A 16,362-nucleotide genomic window follows, 5' to 3' on the forward strand; every position below is an offset into this window, starting at 1 on the left:
TTGGAGTGGGTCACATGGCAAACTTCAACCTTTGAACCAGTTCACAGAAGTCTTGACATTTTTGTCTAGGTAACAGCCATTTGCTTAATCGCCCCAGGCAGAGTTGTTCAGTCGCATGGCAAAGAGTATTGTAAAAGAAATAGTAAGAAATGCTGATTGCAATTCTGTGTCCTCCTTGTCCTTGGAAAGAGTAGGAGGGGGCGAAGGGAGACTGTGGGGTTTGGACGTTCCTTTAGGGAATGGTCCTCAATGGGCCTCATCTTGTGGGGTAGAGAAATTCCTGGCAAGTGTTCTTCTGGTTTTGGCAAATGCTTTATTAGAAATGGGGAGGGTTGCTGTTTCACAGAATCCTGTAATTCATCCCATCATGAGGGTCATCTTTTTTGTAATTGTGAATCATCACTGGGGTCTGTTGGGTGAGTTTGGACTTTCTTGGACCAGAGGAGGTCTCCGGCTTGGCCGCCTCTCCACAGCCCGCAGCGGAGTTTGCTGTGGGACCTGACCTTAAACCGCTTAAGAGCGGAGCCATAGAGCCGGAGTCGGGGGTGGGCAGAGTTGATCATGATTAAATAGCGTATGAGTGGCTGGTGGCCGGTGGCTTGCGGCTGAGAAAGCTCTAGCAGGGTCTTAAGGGCTCTGTGTTGGGGACAGTGGGAGAAACCCACCTAAGAATCTTCCATGTCTTCAAGAGGAGAGAGAGCTTGGTTCTGAGTGTGGTGCTGGGAAGTCTGCATCCAGGCCCAGCATCCGCCTTAGGAAAGGGAAGTCGCGACTGTGCCTTGTAGATCAGACAGCCAGGGAACCAGCTGGTCTGGTGATGGCCAGCTCTGATTAGTTTTGTTCAAGAGCTGGTTGACGCATCGGCATACTCAGCCTCTTGCATCCGCCAAATGTCACCACTGGAAGGCACCTTCCAGACCAGCATTTCTCAACACTGTTACGTAATTTAAAAGATGATGTGATCCGATAAACTTGGGAAACCCAGGATGAAATCAGGCCAGACAGGTTTGTTTCAACTTCTCGGAGCTTTTCCCATACTGATGTGGATCTAGAATCTGCTGAGATGGTGCATTTTTCTGTCAAACGTACTTGACGGCAGAGCCTGACTCGCTTCTTCCGGCTGACCTTTAGGAAACCGTCTTCAAGAGCAGGCTCTCTCAAAGTTGAGCATGCATATGCAGCAGCGTTACCTGGCGGACTTGATTAATGCAGGTGCTTGAGCCCTCCCCCTAACAGTTTCTGCATTTCGGACATGGTCCCAGGTGATGCTGGTGGTCGGGGGACCATGTTCTATGAACCACTGGTCTAGACTTGTCCCTTGAGTCCACAGAGAAGAAAATAGCTAAACCGAGAGATGTTTATTAATGGTGGCTCCCAGGAGTTGAGCCAGCCGCCTAGTAAGCACTTCTCGTGACTGTTTCTAAAGGCAAGTGGGATGATGATGGCATTGTCACTAGGAAGGAAGAGCACAATAAAATAGTAGCCTTTTGGGTGCTTTGCCGTGGGTGCTCCTCAAAAGCCGCTATAGGAGAGCAAGTGGGGCAGGCAGGCAGCCCACTCTGGAGCCCAGTCAAGGTCTTCCTATCCTTGGCAACACTGTTGAGGATGTGAAGTCACTGTATTTGAATCCTCTGGGCCTTAGTCCCTCATCTATACATGGAAGAGGATGGATGTTTTTTGGGTATCTCGCCCTCTTCTCTAGCACTTTATTTTTGCACCGAGTCATTTCTTACCTGGCTGCTCTCCTCCTGTCACCAGTCGCTGGAGCTGGTATGATGCTGAGGTGGTAGAGACTAACCCTTGCTGCCTTGGGGAGGAAGCTTCCTCAAGAAGCGCAATGGTGGAACACCAGTGTGTTCCCTGGTTGGTGAATCGAAACAGGGATGACTCTCAAGAGTCAGGATGAGGTTCTAGCGGAAGCGCCCAGGGTCTTCCATGCTGCTTACTCACATGGCGCTGTCTGCGCGCTGTGTCTAGCAGTCTCTGGTGCAGAGCAATAATAGCAGGATCAGTTTGGATCATATCTGTTGTGTTAGAGGTTCTTTCAGGGACTTCTGAGGCCCCCGGAATTGCACACAGCATTGTGAGCGTACATGGGGTTGAGCACATGTGCATTTTTCAGCTGATCAGGACGGTGGCCTTAGGAGGAAGGTCAGCCACGCTCAATGGCGCCTCAAGCCAGAGTCAGCAAGTCATGGGTTTCCCCAGTGTTTATGACGCGTCTAAGTAGCCCCTAGGCGCGGGGCAGGAGTGGCCACGAGTGACCCGGAGCCAGAAACCACAGCAGAACGGCAGTCTGAGTGGGCGTAAGGGTGAACTCCTCCTCAGAGGAGAGCGGTGATTAGCACAGAACACTTCTTCCCGCAGGGCTGGCTGCCTGTGCTGGGGTTTTGCCCGTGAGCCCTGCCGCTGCTCTGCTCTCCTCGGGCACGGGGACATTGCTGATGGCAAGCGCAGGCTCGGCCAGCTCCTGCTGGAAGGGGGATGGCGCTGAGCCCGGTAGAGCTGGAAGGAGGCAGCCTTTGGGGTGGCGGGGGTGGGGGGGGTAGGCGGGGCGGCGGGGGAGAGCCCACCTTCTGGGCATGCGCAAGAGTGGCCAAGTCCCAGTGGGTCTCGGGCCCATTGCCCCTTCACCTTCCCTGAGGACCAGCCCGTGGGCTGACTGTACCTCAGCGCAGCTGAGCCCGGCATCTCCTGGCCCCCGGGCTCAGCATCTGCCTGCCCATCACCCGCGGGGCTCCGGTCCCCACCGCAGGCAGGGGCCCTGGAGAGTGCGAGGCTGTGTGTGCGTGGAGAGGCTGGAGCGGGTGTGCGGGACAGGGAGGGGGGGTCTCCTTGTCACCGTCACTTGCACCGAAACGGGAGTCATGCCATCCACCCTGCGGTCCCCCCTCTCCCCCGGGCTCCCGTGAAACACCAGCGCGCCTTGGGCTCCGCGCCCCAGCCCCGCACCTGGGCATCACCGGCCGCTGCCACTGCTCCCCCCCGACCCCGGTGCACACGGACCCATCCCCCCTCCACTGTGTGTCTAGGTTCCCAGCCCCCCACCTGCCATGGGGCTGTGCCCCCGCCCCATCCTTTACTACCTGTCTCAGGAAGGCAGCTCCAACTCTGCCCTTTGCTTAGTGAGCAAGTGGATTCAGATGCACAAAGCCATAAGCCATGGGTAGGTATGAGTTTTTTCTTTTGCGCCTCTCCCTTCTGCCTTCTCCCCCTCCTCCCCTGTCCTCTACCCTCCCTCTCTCCCTTCCGCCCCTGCCTCCCACGTTTCCCCCTCTCTCTCTCCCTACTTTGTTCTGCACCCCCTAAATTCCCCATGTGACGTGTTTTTAGCCTACCTGCATGTGAAGGTTTGATCCGTGTCCCTTTTGTTGCTATGAGTATTGAAAAGACTCTGGTTCGGTCCCAAAAGAGCTTCAGTACCAGCTGGTGGCCCCCTCAGGAATACAGCTTCGTCCTCCCGATTCAGAGGCCCCACTTTGGCTGGTAAACCTGTTCCTAGTCATATCTGATGTTCTGCCCTAGTGGGTCTCTAAGGCACAGCTGGCCCAAGGGCCTCTCAGGAAGGTAGCTCCAACTCTGCCCTTTGCTTAGTGAGCAAGTGGATTCAGATGCACAAAGCCATGAGTCCAGGTGTAGGCAGAAGTTCCATATACACCCTTGGTATAGGGAGTGAGCGAGGCCAGACCCCTCTGTTCCGAGCGGGGATGGTGTCCCCAGTGTGGCCCGTCACGGTAGAATGACAGTCAGAGGGACACGTCACTCAGTGAAGGATACGGGGTCGAAGATGAGGGGCCTGCAGACTTCTGCACGTGCCCCACGGGGAAAGGCCAGGGTCCGATGTGGGCCCTCGGGCGCATTCCCAGACAGCCCAGCTTGTAGGATCTAGTTAGAGCTGGAGGAGCCTGAGCCCTGGATCCTGAGCCAGCCCTGGGCCCACTGGGCTCTGACCGTGGTGGACACCACTCAGAATCCCCAGCCCTCGGCCGAGTTCCCCACCTGTACCTATCAGGTAAGAGGAGGTGGAAGGTCTCCAGGCCCCCTGCACCTCTGGGTCAGCCAGAGGGCTGCTTCATCTGTTCACGCTTTGGAGAGCCAAATAAGATGACTGCGAAAAAGGGGTCTGCCGCAGATTTGATTTCATTAAACCACGGAAGTTGATTTGCCCGGGTAAAGTTCCTCCCAGAATCGCATTCCACTCTAGAAACAAGCTCCCGTGAACTGAAATAAGGAGCAGTCTTCCTCCTGCGTGCTACGGAGGGTACCACCTCTGGGTCCTCTGCTGGCAGCCTCTGCCTTTTGCTGTAATTTGCCCGCCTTCCCCCCAGCCCCAGCGCTGCTTTCTGTGATGCTCAGGGGCTGGTGGGGAGTATAAATGGAAGCAGGGGTAAATGGGGACCTCTCATCTCTCGCCTCTGTCCAAATGCTTAGGGGCAAAGCCCACGATGCCAATAGATGGACGTCTGTTCAAGCCGAAGGGCACTTGCCCTTTTGTTTTTTTCACATTTTCCTCCGTACAGGATGGAGAGCATTCTGCCAAGCGCACCCAGCATCACAGTCCATCTGTGGGTCGGGCTGGCCTTGCATTCTGGAAACCAACAGAAGAGGCGGGGTCCCACAGAGTGAGCAGAGGCCATGGGGTACCGGACACCCCAGAGGCCTTTTCTAAAAGCACAGGAGCAGATTCTCAAAAGCCCTCCTGACCTGAACACTGGCATGGATGGTGTCAGGAACCGCCCCTTCCTGACCAAACAGACAAGTTTCCAACCGTTAGGCAGGCTGGCCCCCCAGCCTGGATGATGCTGGGTGAACATGGGGATAGTGGCTTGATGGGCAGATTCCAGGCCAGCAGTGGCTGTTGGCTATAAAGGAGGCTGGGAGCAGGGGACCACCAGGGCTCCCGAGAGCATGGTCCTCTGGAGGCATTCTCAGGATGTGGCTCTGATGCTTTTCAGCCCCTGATGGGGAGCTGCCCGCAGGCAAGGACCTGGGGACAGTGAAGGGGGTGGGGGCCCAGCCGCCCTGTGAGGAGTGGGCGTGCATCTGGGGCCTTGGTTCACAGCCTTCTCCCCACATGTCTTCCAGATGCGCTGGCTCCCTCCCTCCGAGGCTACTTCTCAGGGCTGGAAGTCCCGTCAGTTCTGCTGAATCCTACGTAAGTACTTGCTTTCAACAAGAACCGTGTCCTGCGCCTGGACAGGCCCAGGACAGAGCAGATGTTTGTAACCGGGCGGCCCCTGTCCTGCCCCAGCGCCCACTCCTAGGTGCTTCCTGGGCTCATCCAAGGTCGTTCCACTCACCTCAGGAGCCCCGCATGGCCCAGAGAGTTCTGAGGTTGACTTTCCTTAGGCAGGTTGCCCTGTTGACCTGAAGTCTCAGCTGGTGGCTCAGGGCCCCTTCGTTTCCATTTCCAGGGGTACTGCTGAGGGCAGATTTCACTTGCTGACATTCTGGGTACCATAAAAGGTCAGGACTTCCAGAGGGCTCTCATCCTGGGTCAGAAGGCAGAGGCTCACCAAACAGGAGGATTAGCGATGGGCATCAGAGCCTCAGAAACCCCACCCGCCATGGGTGGCCCGTGTCCGTCCACCCTCCGACCCGTCAGGATTCTTCCTCTGTCAATAAGTAACATGAGGGATGACATTTTTGTGCTGGAAGACATCAACTTCAATAAGCCACGATTGTACCTTTCCTTCCCCTAACCCAATGTATTTCTGAGTATGGTCAAAGAGTACTTGTCCTTGGGTAGAGACTTGCATGCTTTCCAGGGTTGGAGCTAAAAAGATTTCTTCACCAAGCAATTATCAGAAACTTTATAACAACGTGAGCATTGTGAATCTTTGAGATCAGGAAACTCTAGGATGCAGTATTTCTCAAACTTGAGACCAGGAATCTTGGGAGAATCTTAAGAGAATTCTCAGAGAATTGTAGGAGACTCAGGTTTTACTTAGAACACACCTTGGGAAACCTTGCCCTCATCTCTTACCCAGAACCTGAACCACTGGCCCTCATACCTATAACCCTCGGAACAGTAGTCATCTGTCAACTTGTCACTAATCTGTGATGAGAGGGGGGAAAAACCAGGGTTCTTCCCTTAAAGCTACTTGTATTTGTCCTTTATTCTGGAATGATGTTCTTCTCTGTGTGGTAAAATACACTTGAATGAAATGGTAATGTTACTGAATGACAATTGTATTTCAAATGTTCATGGTAGATACCTAAAATGTTCCTTTAAAATATTTTATGACATCTTAAAGTTTGTTATTTAAGGGAGACTTTTTTCCCTGCCTGAAAACACAAATTTTAAGTTTTGAGGTGTTCCAGAGTCCCTTTAAGTACAGAATTTCCTAATCTGTACAGAATTTCATATCGATATGCATGCCCATAATTAAATTTTATTATGTTTTTTTTATGTGGACCATTTTTAAAGTTGAATTTATTACAATACTGCTTCTGTTTTATAGAAGGGTTTTTTGGTTGGGTTGGGTTTTTGGCCATGAGGCATGTGGCATCTTAGCTTCCCAACTAGTGATTGAACAGGCACCCGCAGCATTGGAAGGTGAAGTCTTAACCACTCAACCGCCAGGGAAGTCCCCATAATTAACTTTCACACTTGATTTATATATCCCCAGCCATTGTGTCTTTGTTCTGAAAAGCCTTAGTCATTCCATTCTGTGGGAATTGCCTCTCTGAGCAGGTGACGTGGGTCCAGCACGGTCATGTTACAAGCTCCAGAAGGCACTGTCCCCACACACCTCTCTCTCTCATGACTGTGTTTACCTCTTAATGTTTGGAGGCTGGTAGGCATCCACCTAGAGGTGTCTAGGGTAAGAAAACCGGAAACTGTGATGCTCACAAATGAGATCACGGAGTGGAATGTAGATATGGCTTTTTTTTTTTTTAGCATCAGCTAACAGTTGAGGAGATGAATGACGTCGGAGGGGAGGCCAGTGGGACAGAACCTGAAGGCTCCCCCGACTGTCAGGAGTCAGCCTGTCCCCGGTGAAGAGGGACCGGGAGCGGGGGCCACCCGGGGCCCTTAGGAGAGGGCAGTGTTGAGCTGCTTGGTCTGCAGTGTGAGATGCTGGCATTTCCAGTTGGCGAAAGGTGGTGATGGTGGCATAGGGCCTAAGGGAGGATTTTGCTTTAAGTGTTTATAAAGAACAAAGGGAAGACGTGATCGGTAAGCAGTTGAAGAGCTCTCCCTCCATCCCCAGAGACCTAGTGGCGGCGGCGTAGGCACCAGGGAAGGGCTGGCAGTTGGCCCCCCCGCCCCATCCCCCGGCAACTCCCCTTGAAGTAGGACTTCTGAAACACTGTCAGATCCACATAAAGATGTCACGTCTCCTGTGGCTGCATCATTTGTTCTGAGATAAACTTGGGCCATGGGCCAGGTGCCTTCCTTGGGGTCTGGGGGACGTGAGTGGGGTGAGGAGGTGCTTAGGGAGGCAGACAGATCCCTGAGCTCATTACACCGAAGTGCGGTTGGGGCTGCAGTCTCCCATCCCGCCTGAAGTTAGACCAGCTCAGCAGGGCCCCATTACTCAGGCTCCGTCCAGTCTCTCGGACCAAGCCCTTTCCGAGACAGCTAATAATCCAGGCTGAGTAATCGCAGGGAAATGTAAGTTAGAACTGAAAACAGTGGTGCTGATGAAATGGCAAACATTTTCTAGCAGAATGAGTCTCTTGAAAAGGGTAAGTGAAGGTTAAGTGCCACCCATGTCACCACTGGTGACCCACATGGCCTTTCTGCTCTCAATGGAAAGGGCTTCCTTCCCGCCTGGAACAATGGCCTCAGAATTGGAGCAGGAGTGACATCTGGTGTCAGACACGAGGACCTGGGAGCAGACCGGCTGTCACTTCTGCCTTCTTCTGGACCCTGAAGACTTCAGGCCTGTTCCCCCAGGGGGCCCTCAAGGATTTTTTAAACACATTATTGACTGGGAGTCGGGGTGGTGTTGCAGAAACTAATGCCTGTGGCCACAGTGGTTGGTCATGTAAGTGAATATTGAACATTTGGGTAACAAAAGACATGTTAATACATCTAAGTTGTTGATTGACCCACGCTGAGCTCATACTTCTAAAGGGAAATTGGTGACTAGAAAAGTAAACGAGCTCTCTATTCTTTAAATAAACACGTGTTATGTATCTCCCATGTGATAGATGTAGAAATGTGTGAAACTAGGTCTGTACCCCTGAAGAGCTTAAGTTCTAATGGGCAAGAGCCATGGACAAACATTTCAGAGTGAAAGGAGAATTACCACTCAGGATGCTCCTAAGGAGGTGCGTGTGCGTGTGGACCACCATCAGCGGCGTAAGTTAAGGCCTTTAGAAGAGTGGTTGTTCCATGGTTGGGTGTTATTGACTCTTTAATTTGTTCAACATCTTGCTTGACAGATGATGTTTAGTCTGGTTGCAATGTGTGTACCTCACTACAGAGTTTGGCTGATGGTTCAGCCATGTGGTAGAGAATCCCAGAATATATAATACTGAATGGAAGTGATCAATTTCTCAGATGGTTTGAGAATAGGACACTCAAGCAAGTCTGTAGTCAATCCTTAGAAGGAATAAGGGTTACGCAGTTTTCCTGGTTGGAGTTCCTGGATATGCAGTTTTCCTGCATTTCCAAATATAATTAAATAAATCAGAAAAAAAGGGGAAGAAAGAGAGTTGGAGTGGATGTGGGAGGATGTTCATTAGAAACTCATTAAATTTTCCTGGCCGTGGACCAAAACCACAGCATAGAAACTATAGGCACATGTAGTTATAGCCTCACCAAATCAGAGGAGGACACAGCAAGAGAGATAACGAAGCTGGATTTGAAGCTGTTTGTTCATTTTGTTGACTTTCAGGGAGGAATGGCCTCATCTGTCTTTGGTTGTGAACAGGAGAGCCTTGGGTATATGGCTATCATCCAGAGAGTCCAGGAGCTGGATATCCAGGCAGAACCTATGAGTTCAGCAGGGTGGGAAGGGCAGAGTCTTCATGGTGCCCTGATAGCTGCTGTGGCTCCTGCAATCACCCCCGCCTTCTTCCTAGAAGAGGCCCCAGGGCCATTCCCTTTCTTCTATGAACCACGGTCTTTCAATCACACTGAAGCAGATTAACACAGTCAATATTCAGGGAAGGTCTGCAGGGCATAAGGGGCTATTCTAGGTGCTGCATATACAGCAGTGGACAGAAGCAGACAAAACCCTTGCCTTGGTGGAGACGTTCTACAACAGGGAGAAGAGTAATAAATACTAAAACACAGTAGGCCAGGTGGTGAGAAGGGCTAATGGGAAAATGCAGAACAAGAAAAAAAGGCAAAAGTCAAGGGTAGCAGGTGCTTCCTTGTACACAGGAGCAGATATGAAAGCTCGCCCATATTTATATGGGGTTCCTTTTCTAGAACAAACCTGGGTGTGCATGCCTGCTAAGTCACTTCAGTCTTGCCCCGACTGTGTGACCCTATGGGCTGTAGCCCGCCCAGCTCCTCTGTCCGTGGGATTCTCCAGGCAAGAATACTGGAGTGGGCTGCTGTTTCCTCCTCCCGTGGATCTTTCCGACCCAGGGATGGAACCCTGAGTCTCTTAGGTCTCCTTCATTGGCAGGTGGCTTCTTTACCACTAGTGTCACCTGGGAAGCCCCAGAACAAACCTCACTTTACTCAAGTTTAGGGAACAGTTTAACTTCTCTGTTCCTCTTCTGCTCACCTCCCCTTTTGCTAAATCAAAGTGAACAGGCTTGAGCCGGGTGACACTTAAAAGCACTGCTGGCGTTCCCGAACCTGGGAGGCCCAAGTTCATGAGCCCTGCCCCGAGAGGGGTCTCTACATGCCCTGGTTGTGATTTTCGCCACCTGGAAGTCTGGGGTTGGTCTGTTCTGCTTCCTGTGTGCATTAAAAAGTAGGGATGGGCCTCAGAACCCGCCTCCTGCCAGGTACTGGGGTCGAAGCGTCCCTTCCAGCTTTGGGAGTTCACACACACCAGGCATCTGCTCACCAGCTCATCTGCAAACCCAGACTGTGTGACCGCCCCCACCCCACCCTTCGTCCATAGTCTATTTCTGGCTGGGAGACCCCTGAGCACACGCACCAGGGAGCTGCCGGTCCAGTCCCTGGAAGACATTCACAGAGAGCAGAATACTGAGTCTGGGCAGCCCCACAGGCGCAGGGCAGGGCCGCCTGCAGGAACCCACCTGCACCTCTGCCCCGACCCTTCACACCATCAGCCCCGCTTGGCTGAAGGTGCAGGTTCAGAAGGCCCATGTGCTCCCCATAAAGTTAAAGCTGAACGCCTGGGACTCCCCTCTGTTGTGTTCCTTTAGGGAGTCATCTCCTGGGGTGTCTACAGAGCAGACTCTGTCCCATGCGTTCTGTCTGCCCGCCCGGTGTGCAGATAAGATTTGCTGATGTTAACAACTACAAAGAGCGGCTTGATAAAAACCCTGTGGTCCCAGAACCTGGGGCGAGAAGCTAGGGTCCCAGGACTCTTAAATCACCAGACCTGAGTCATCACGATAAGCTTCAGTCCAGAGGCTGAGTGGCATCTGGTCATCAGTATGATTTCTTAAACAACAAGCATCCCAAAAATGCAGCCTTGGTCTGGCCGCCCCAGGGCCTCTCTGGGTCTCCCTCCTTCCTCGCCTGGCAAGTGTGGACAAGGCCAGGGAAAGTTGGGTGAGTGGAGACGTTTTGTTTGCAGGGTGAATATTTATTTTTCTGTCCTCAGATAACCCAAGTTTTACTAGGGAAGTAGAATCACATCTGTTCATCTTTTAATGTTTTTTATAGTGACATTCTGGGGAGAACTTCCCCCCCCCCCCCCCCGCCTTGATTCTGAGAAGAGAAATGCCCTAAGAAGGTGACCTTTCAGTGCAGGGCATGGGTCTCCCTGCAGCCTCCTGGGGTCAACTTTGTACAGTCGACCTCTGGTTCACACAGCCTGCCTGAGCAGGTGCTCTGTCCTAGGAAGAAGAGCAGTGCTGAGAACTTGAGGAACGTTAGTGGGGATTGGGGTCCACGTGGGCCATTCCTTTGGGATTCCTCAGCACCAGAAATTCTTGATGAAACCAGCCGGCTCAGAGGCAGCCATGTCTGCAGGAAGAACATTCAAAATGTGTGGCCCGCTGATGCTCTGTCCCTTTTAGTGTTTCAAAATTCTCCGATCTTGGGAATAGCAGGATGTATGTTCACACATGTTTGCTTTGGGTTTTTGTTTTCTAGCAGGTGGTTCTCCTGGAGGGTGGCTCCTTGGCCTTGGGCTGAGCAGAGTTGACCCTGGGGTCTGGGGTGGCCCCTGAAGTTGGTTTCGGATTCCGCCTCTCGGGGTACCTGAGGCTTTTGGCCAGTCCTGGGGATCTAGCCTGTGGGGATGTGTGTGCAGAGGCCCTGCCAGTCTGCCCCTGAGGAGCTTACACCCTGGTACTCTTGAAGGGCACCCCTTTCTCCAAGTGCCCTCCCCACTGGCCTAGTTATTAGGGAGCCCCCCTCTGCTGCCGGCCGCCTCACCCCTGCCCCGCAGAGGCTCCTCCACTCCACCGCATCATGGGCCCTTTGTGACCCTGGTCACTCCTAGTGATGTTTGTCCTCGGGCTCAGCAGGCAGGTGCTGGGGCCTTTGCCTTTCAGCTCTTTGCCCTCGGAACCAGCCAGCGTGGATGACACTGGTATTAACGGCTGCTCTTTTCTCCACCCCAGGTTCCAGGTGTGTGATGGTGGCTGCAATCTGTCTTGTGGGTATTAATGCAATCTTCAAGTGGCTACTGTTCTCGAGCTGTTCTGCAAAACTGGAGCGTGCTGGTGAGTTCCAAGGCGAGGCTGAACAGTTCCTCCCGAGAAGCAGCGTGTCCTGGGCCGGGCACGACCGTGTAGATAGAGCAGTGTGGTCGTGCTCTATCGCCGGGTGGGTGCTTGGGATCGGGGCGAGCTCTGTCACCTGCTCCGGCTGCCGCCTGCTGAGAGACGTCGTCCCAGGAGAGCAGGTGAGCTCTGCAGGTTAAGAGCGTGTGGCTCAGTGCTTGGTCCTCACAGCTTTGCTGGGTTATGCCTGGTTGAGAGTCGACACTTCTCATCCGGCAGCATCCGGGGATGAGATCGTGCACCGAAGGGAACTTAACTATAAGCCTTTTTCTTTTTAAATTAACACTTTTGGTGGAAATCTTCAGCTGTAGTATGTATATCCCTCTTATTAATCCATTTATGCTAAATATAGTGTAGCCCTTTCTTATGACTCAAGAGACATTTTGATGAGCCCTTTCAGAAATAGAGCGATGATGGGCCTTGAGCGTGACTGAACCATAATGGAATCTCACTGGATTCCTCTTAAACTGTGGGGCTTTTCTGGTGGTGAAGATTTGGGTGACTTGTCCGTCTTTTCCGTCGATACCAGCTGTCACTGCTCAGTTCTGCTTGTAGCCGTGCAGTGAGATCTCCATCGTGCAGCAGAGTTCCAGAGGCGAACCGTGCGTGGGGCTTCCAGTCTTTTGGGAAAGCTTGACCTAGGACAGCAGGAATGCCAGGGGCAAGCCAACCGCAGTTACGGCTCAGCCCAAATAAGGTGGCAGACTGCATCCCTGTGAGGGGCCTATAAAGCAAAGATGAGTCAGAAGGAGAACACGATTCCTGCTAAGGACAGAGAATCGGGCAGTCGGGCCTAGGAGGTCATTACCACATTTGGGAGGTGAGCAAGCACGTGCTCAGAACACCCCCTCTCCTGTCCTCCAGAGGGGCGTGTGGTGCCCGTGCGGGGAGCTGGCCTCCAGCACGTGGGGTCTTTCTTCCCCCAGTGAGTTCTGTTTCTCAGACTAACCTGGGGCATCCCCGGTGGCTCAGGCAGTAAAGCATCTGCCCGCAATGCAGGAGAGACTAACCAAACTTGCTAACAGGTAAACGTTTCTCCCACATCACTGGGGGAAGCCGACAGATACCCACCAGTTGTACAGGCTTCTGATTGGTCAGATTTTCCTGTTGTCATGGTCCTTAATGGAAGTGCCCACGGTATTCTTATTGATGTTACCACTCAGTAAAAAGACAAGATTTTATTTTGCTTTCTCCCCGACTCTGGGGAAATTTAAGGACCAATTGAAAGCCACCCATATATAACTTTAGAAGCAGGTTAGAGTAGGTTTTTTTTTTACTTTTTTTAGTGCAATAAATCAACCCAGACTTCAGTAATTGGGGCACAAACAGATGAGCCCCGTCAGGACGCAGCTGGAGCGTGTCGTGACTCCGTGGACAGTGGGAGGGCCTGGTGACGAGGGGGAGGAGAACCAGGGCTTGGTCCTGGGGGGAGGCAGCTGGGAGTCTGACCACAGATGAACCTGAGTGAGTGGGCGGTGCCAGTGTGGACGCGGGAGGCAGCTCAGCAGCACTAGCCCTGTTCCTAGTGAGGCTTCTGGGTCCCAGGGCCACCCAGGGAGTTACAAGACCTCCTGGCGCAGCTCAGCCAGCCCTGCAGAGGTAGTCCTGGCCTGGGCAGAGGGGAGGGTCTCCCACAGTGGGGCCGCCAGCCCGAATTCTGTTCCCGTGGGCAGTGGCTGCACAGATGGGGGCGGGGGGGGGGGGGCTGCGTCTTTAGGTTAGGGAAGAGTTCCTAACCACAGAAGACTGGTCCCTGGAGACTCTAGACTGTGAAGCTTTCTATCTCGTAATATTTATTTGGTTGTGCCACGGAGTCTTAGTTGCGTTGCTTAGGATCTTTAGCTGTGGCATGCTAACTCCTAGCTGGAGCACGTGGGATCTAGTTCCCCAACCAGGGAGCGAACCCTGGTCGCTGCGTTGGAAGCGCAAAGTCTCAGCCACTGCACCACCGGGGATGTTTCGACTGACCCTTTTTAAACATTAACTAGTCTTTTTATTACAAATTAGTATGAACATTAAAAAAAAAAAAGCTGACAGAAAATGAAAACTAAACCACTCATTAATTAGAAACCTTAGTCATATGGTGTTGGGATTTGGGTAAAAGGGAATATTCCTTGACTTTTAGTAAAAATGAACAAATGTTAGAAAAACTCTTGGGTAAGAAATCATTAGGAAACAGGTCAAGTATATAGGGATGGATTGGTAGAAAACAGGATTTTCTTACTGCTGGGAGGAAAAAAACAAAAAGCTCGTAAGGTGCTTGAATCAATAGACTTGAACCTACCATGTCACCTCTGGGGAGGGCGGCCCTGGACCCACGCACATCAGCAGCTGTCCCCAGCGCTGCGGAACACACAGCTGGAGGGAGCTGCTTTAGAATCGGGAGACATTCTCCACTGCCTTCAAATTGGGCGGGTGCCACGTGGTTCACATCGTCTTCCCGTTTATCCCGTCATGTGGCGCGGCTGACCCCCTCTCAGCAAAGGCTCTGTGAGGAGAGTCTGCTGTCTGCACAGCGGGGCCTGACCCCCTCCCCCCCACCGCCACCCCGGTGCCGTGTTCCCGGAGGTCTCTGCCGCGTTTAAAGTGTCCTTGTTAATACATTCCAGGGTTTGAACTCCCGTTTCTAGCTAAACCCCCTTCCTTGTTTACAGGGACTGAAATAGCCACACTCTGACCTTCTGTTCAGTCTGGAACAGCTATGGCAGCGCGGACACATTCTTTTCCCATGTGAGAGCGGCATTTACCCAGCACTTACGGAAAACCTCAGGAAGCTATCGACTCGCACCCCCTTCCTTCTCCTTTTTCACTCCAAAAGATCCGTCTTTCAGCCTAGGTTAACCAGCTCCATCCACCTTTCTGCTCAGGAACCCGGCAAGGGGACAGGGTATCCTGAAGCCAGGTGGGCTTGTTGTCTTGAAAAGCTGGGCGGGTGCGTTCCCAGTCCCCGTTTCCTGTGGTGACTCCCGCTCCACCCCCAGGGCCAGCGTGCAGAGCTCTGCATGGGCTCCGGGCACGTCCTTGCTCTCAGCCCAGCCCCAGCATCAACAAGTCTAGGAGCTCACGTCTCTGGGCCTCTCCCCATTCACGGCCCATCGTTCTGCTTTCATTTGTTCTCGCGTCCCAAGTGTCTGCATTTTTGCCACGTGCAAGTGACTGTGTCTGGAGTAGAGGGAGGTGGAGACGGTCTTAGGGAGGAAAATAATCCAAGGTGATCCTTGTGTAATCTGAGTAAGTGCTCTGGACGGGAAGAGTGCCTGTGAAGAGCTGAGAAAGCCCTGAAGGGACCAGGAAAGGCTGGAGGAAGTGGGGCTTCAGCTGAGTTTTGAAAGATAGGAGGGAGGGTCTGTGTGTGCGGAAGATACACTAGCAGAAGGGAGGAGGTGTGAATACAGACAGCATGGTCTTGCTGAAAGGGGATTTTACCGAAGCTTTTGAGGGTCTGGTGGAGGCACTGAAAATCTGGGGGGGGGGGGGGGGCGGTGGTGGTGCTTTAGGAACTGTCATGTGGCTGGCCAAAGCAAAATGAAGAATCAAGTGGAAATACACCAGGTGAGGCGAACCCAGATGGTAATGTTGGTGTCAGGGTGACCCCAGAGTGTGGGGTATGTGAAGGCAAGGTGGTGAGTCTGAGTAGAAACATCCAGCACAAAGGTGAGTGGAATGGGGGGAGCTGGCTGTGGAGCCAGAACGAGGCCAGAGCGGGCACGGTGCACTTCTCAAAGGTGGCCTCAGCTCCCGAAAGGCAGCAGGCCTAGACCAGCCAGGCTCTGCCTCCAGGGGCTAAAGCTGTGGGCCTACCACGGAAGGGTCGTCCGCCTGCTTGCGCAGTCCCTGAAGGCCATCGGTCTTGGTTGCTCTCCAAGCCTGCAGGCTGCCAGAGTCTGCCATCCGTTGCAGGCCCCTCAGGGTCCCAGGGCCCTGGGGCTGCCTGCTGCGGTCCTGGTGAGTTAACTGCTGCTCCTTAGAATCGGTTTTTCTGCAACCCATGTCCGCAGCTTGGGTTGCTGGCGCGGGGCCAAGTTTGCAATGACGTAGGACTTGTCATTCCAGGCCTGATGAGCCCAGAGTGTGGAGGAAGGAAACTGGCCTTGCCTCCAGTTTCCTGAAGCTGCTTCCTCTCCTCTGTGGACAAAGGTTGGGAGGTGGGGTAGGCGCGGGGGATGCTCCCGGGGCAGACTGAGGGCCGAAGATCACATGGGGGCATGAGGCCCTAAGCGCGACAGGTCATTAGGGAACGGCAGCTGCTGTGACCCTCCATAACCCTGCTCCTGACCCCAGGGCTGCTTCCTGCTGTTCACCTGGACGCGATCGTGATTTCTACTGGGTAGAAAGATTCAGGGGGCAGAAGACATGTGGTTTAAGGACGGGTCCTTCCAGATGAAGTTGGTGTACTGGTATATCTTCGTTATCAAAATCGCGTAGCTTTGGTACTTTGGTAGATATTCGTGATGTGTGAAAAAGCATGATAGCTGTATGATCTTAATCATGTAAAAGTGGATGCTTAGTTTTGAAAATACA

At 52.9% G+C, this 16,362-nt stretch overlaps 1 protein-coding gene across 3 annotated transcripts in view; it reads left to right on the forward strand.

Moving 5' to 3' along the window:
* Positions 1-16,362, forward strand: part of RBPMS (RNA binding protein, mRNA processing factor) — a 197,998-nt gene that overhangs the window by 178,222 nt on the left and 3,414 nt on the right. For 2 of the 3 annotated variants that reach the window (XM_061134506.1, XM_061134505.1), the window contains 2 exons: positions 5,086-5,155; positions 11,680-11,781. In XM_061134506.1, the coding sequence (XP_060990489.1) occupies positions 5,086-5,155; positions 11,680-11,725 (116 nt within the window). In that variant the 3' untranslated portion in view covers positions 11,726-11,781. Of the gene's footprint in view, positions 1-3,032; positions 3,167-5,085; positions 5,156-11,679; positions 11,782-16,362 lie in introns of all 3 variants that reach the window. The other variant, XM_061134503.1, reaches the window with a different exon arrangement.

Source organism: Dama dama, chromosome 32 (genome assembly GCF_033118175.1).
Source record: "Dama dama isolate Ldn47 chromosome 32, ASM3311817v1, whole genome shotgun sequence".
NCBI classification, from domain to species: domain Eukaryota; kingdom Metazoa; phylum Chordata; class Mammalia; order Artiodactyla; family Cervidae; genus Dama; species Dama dama.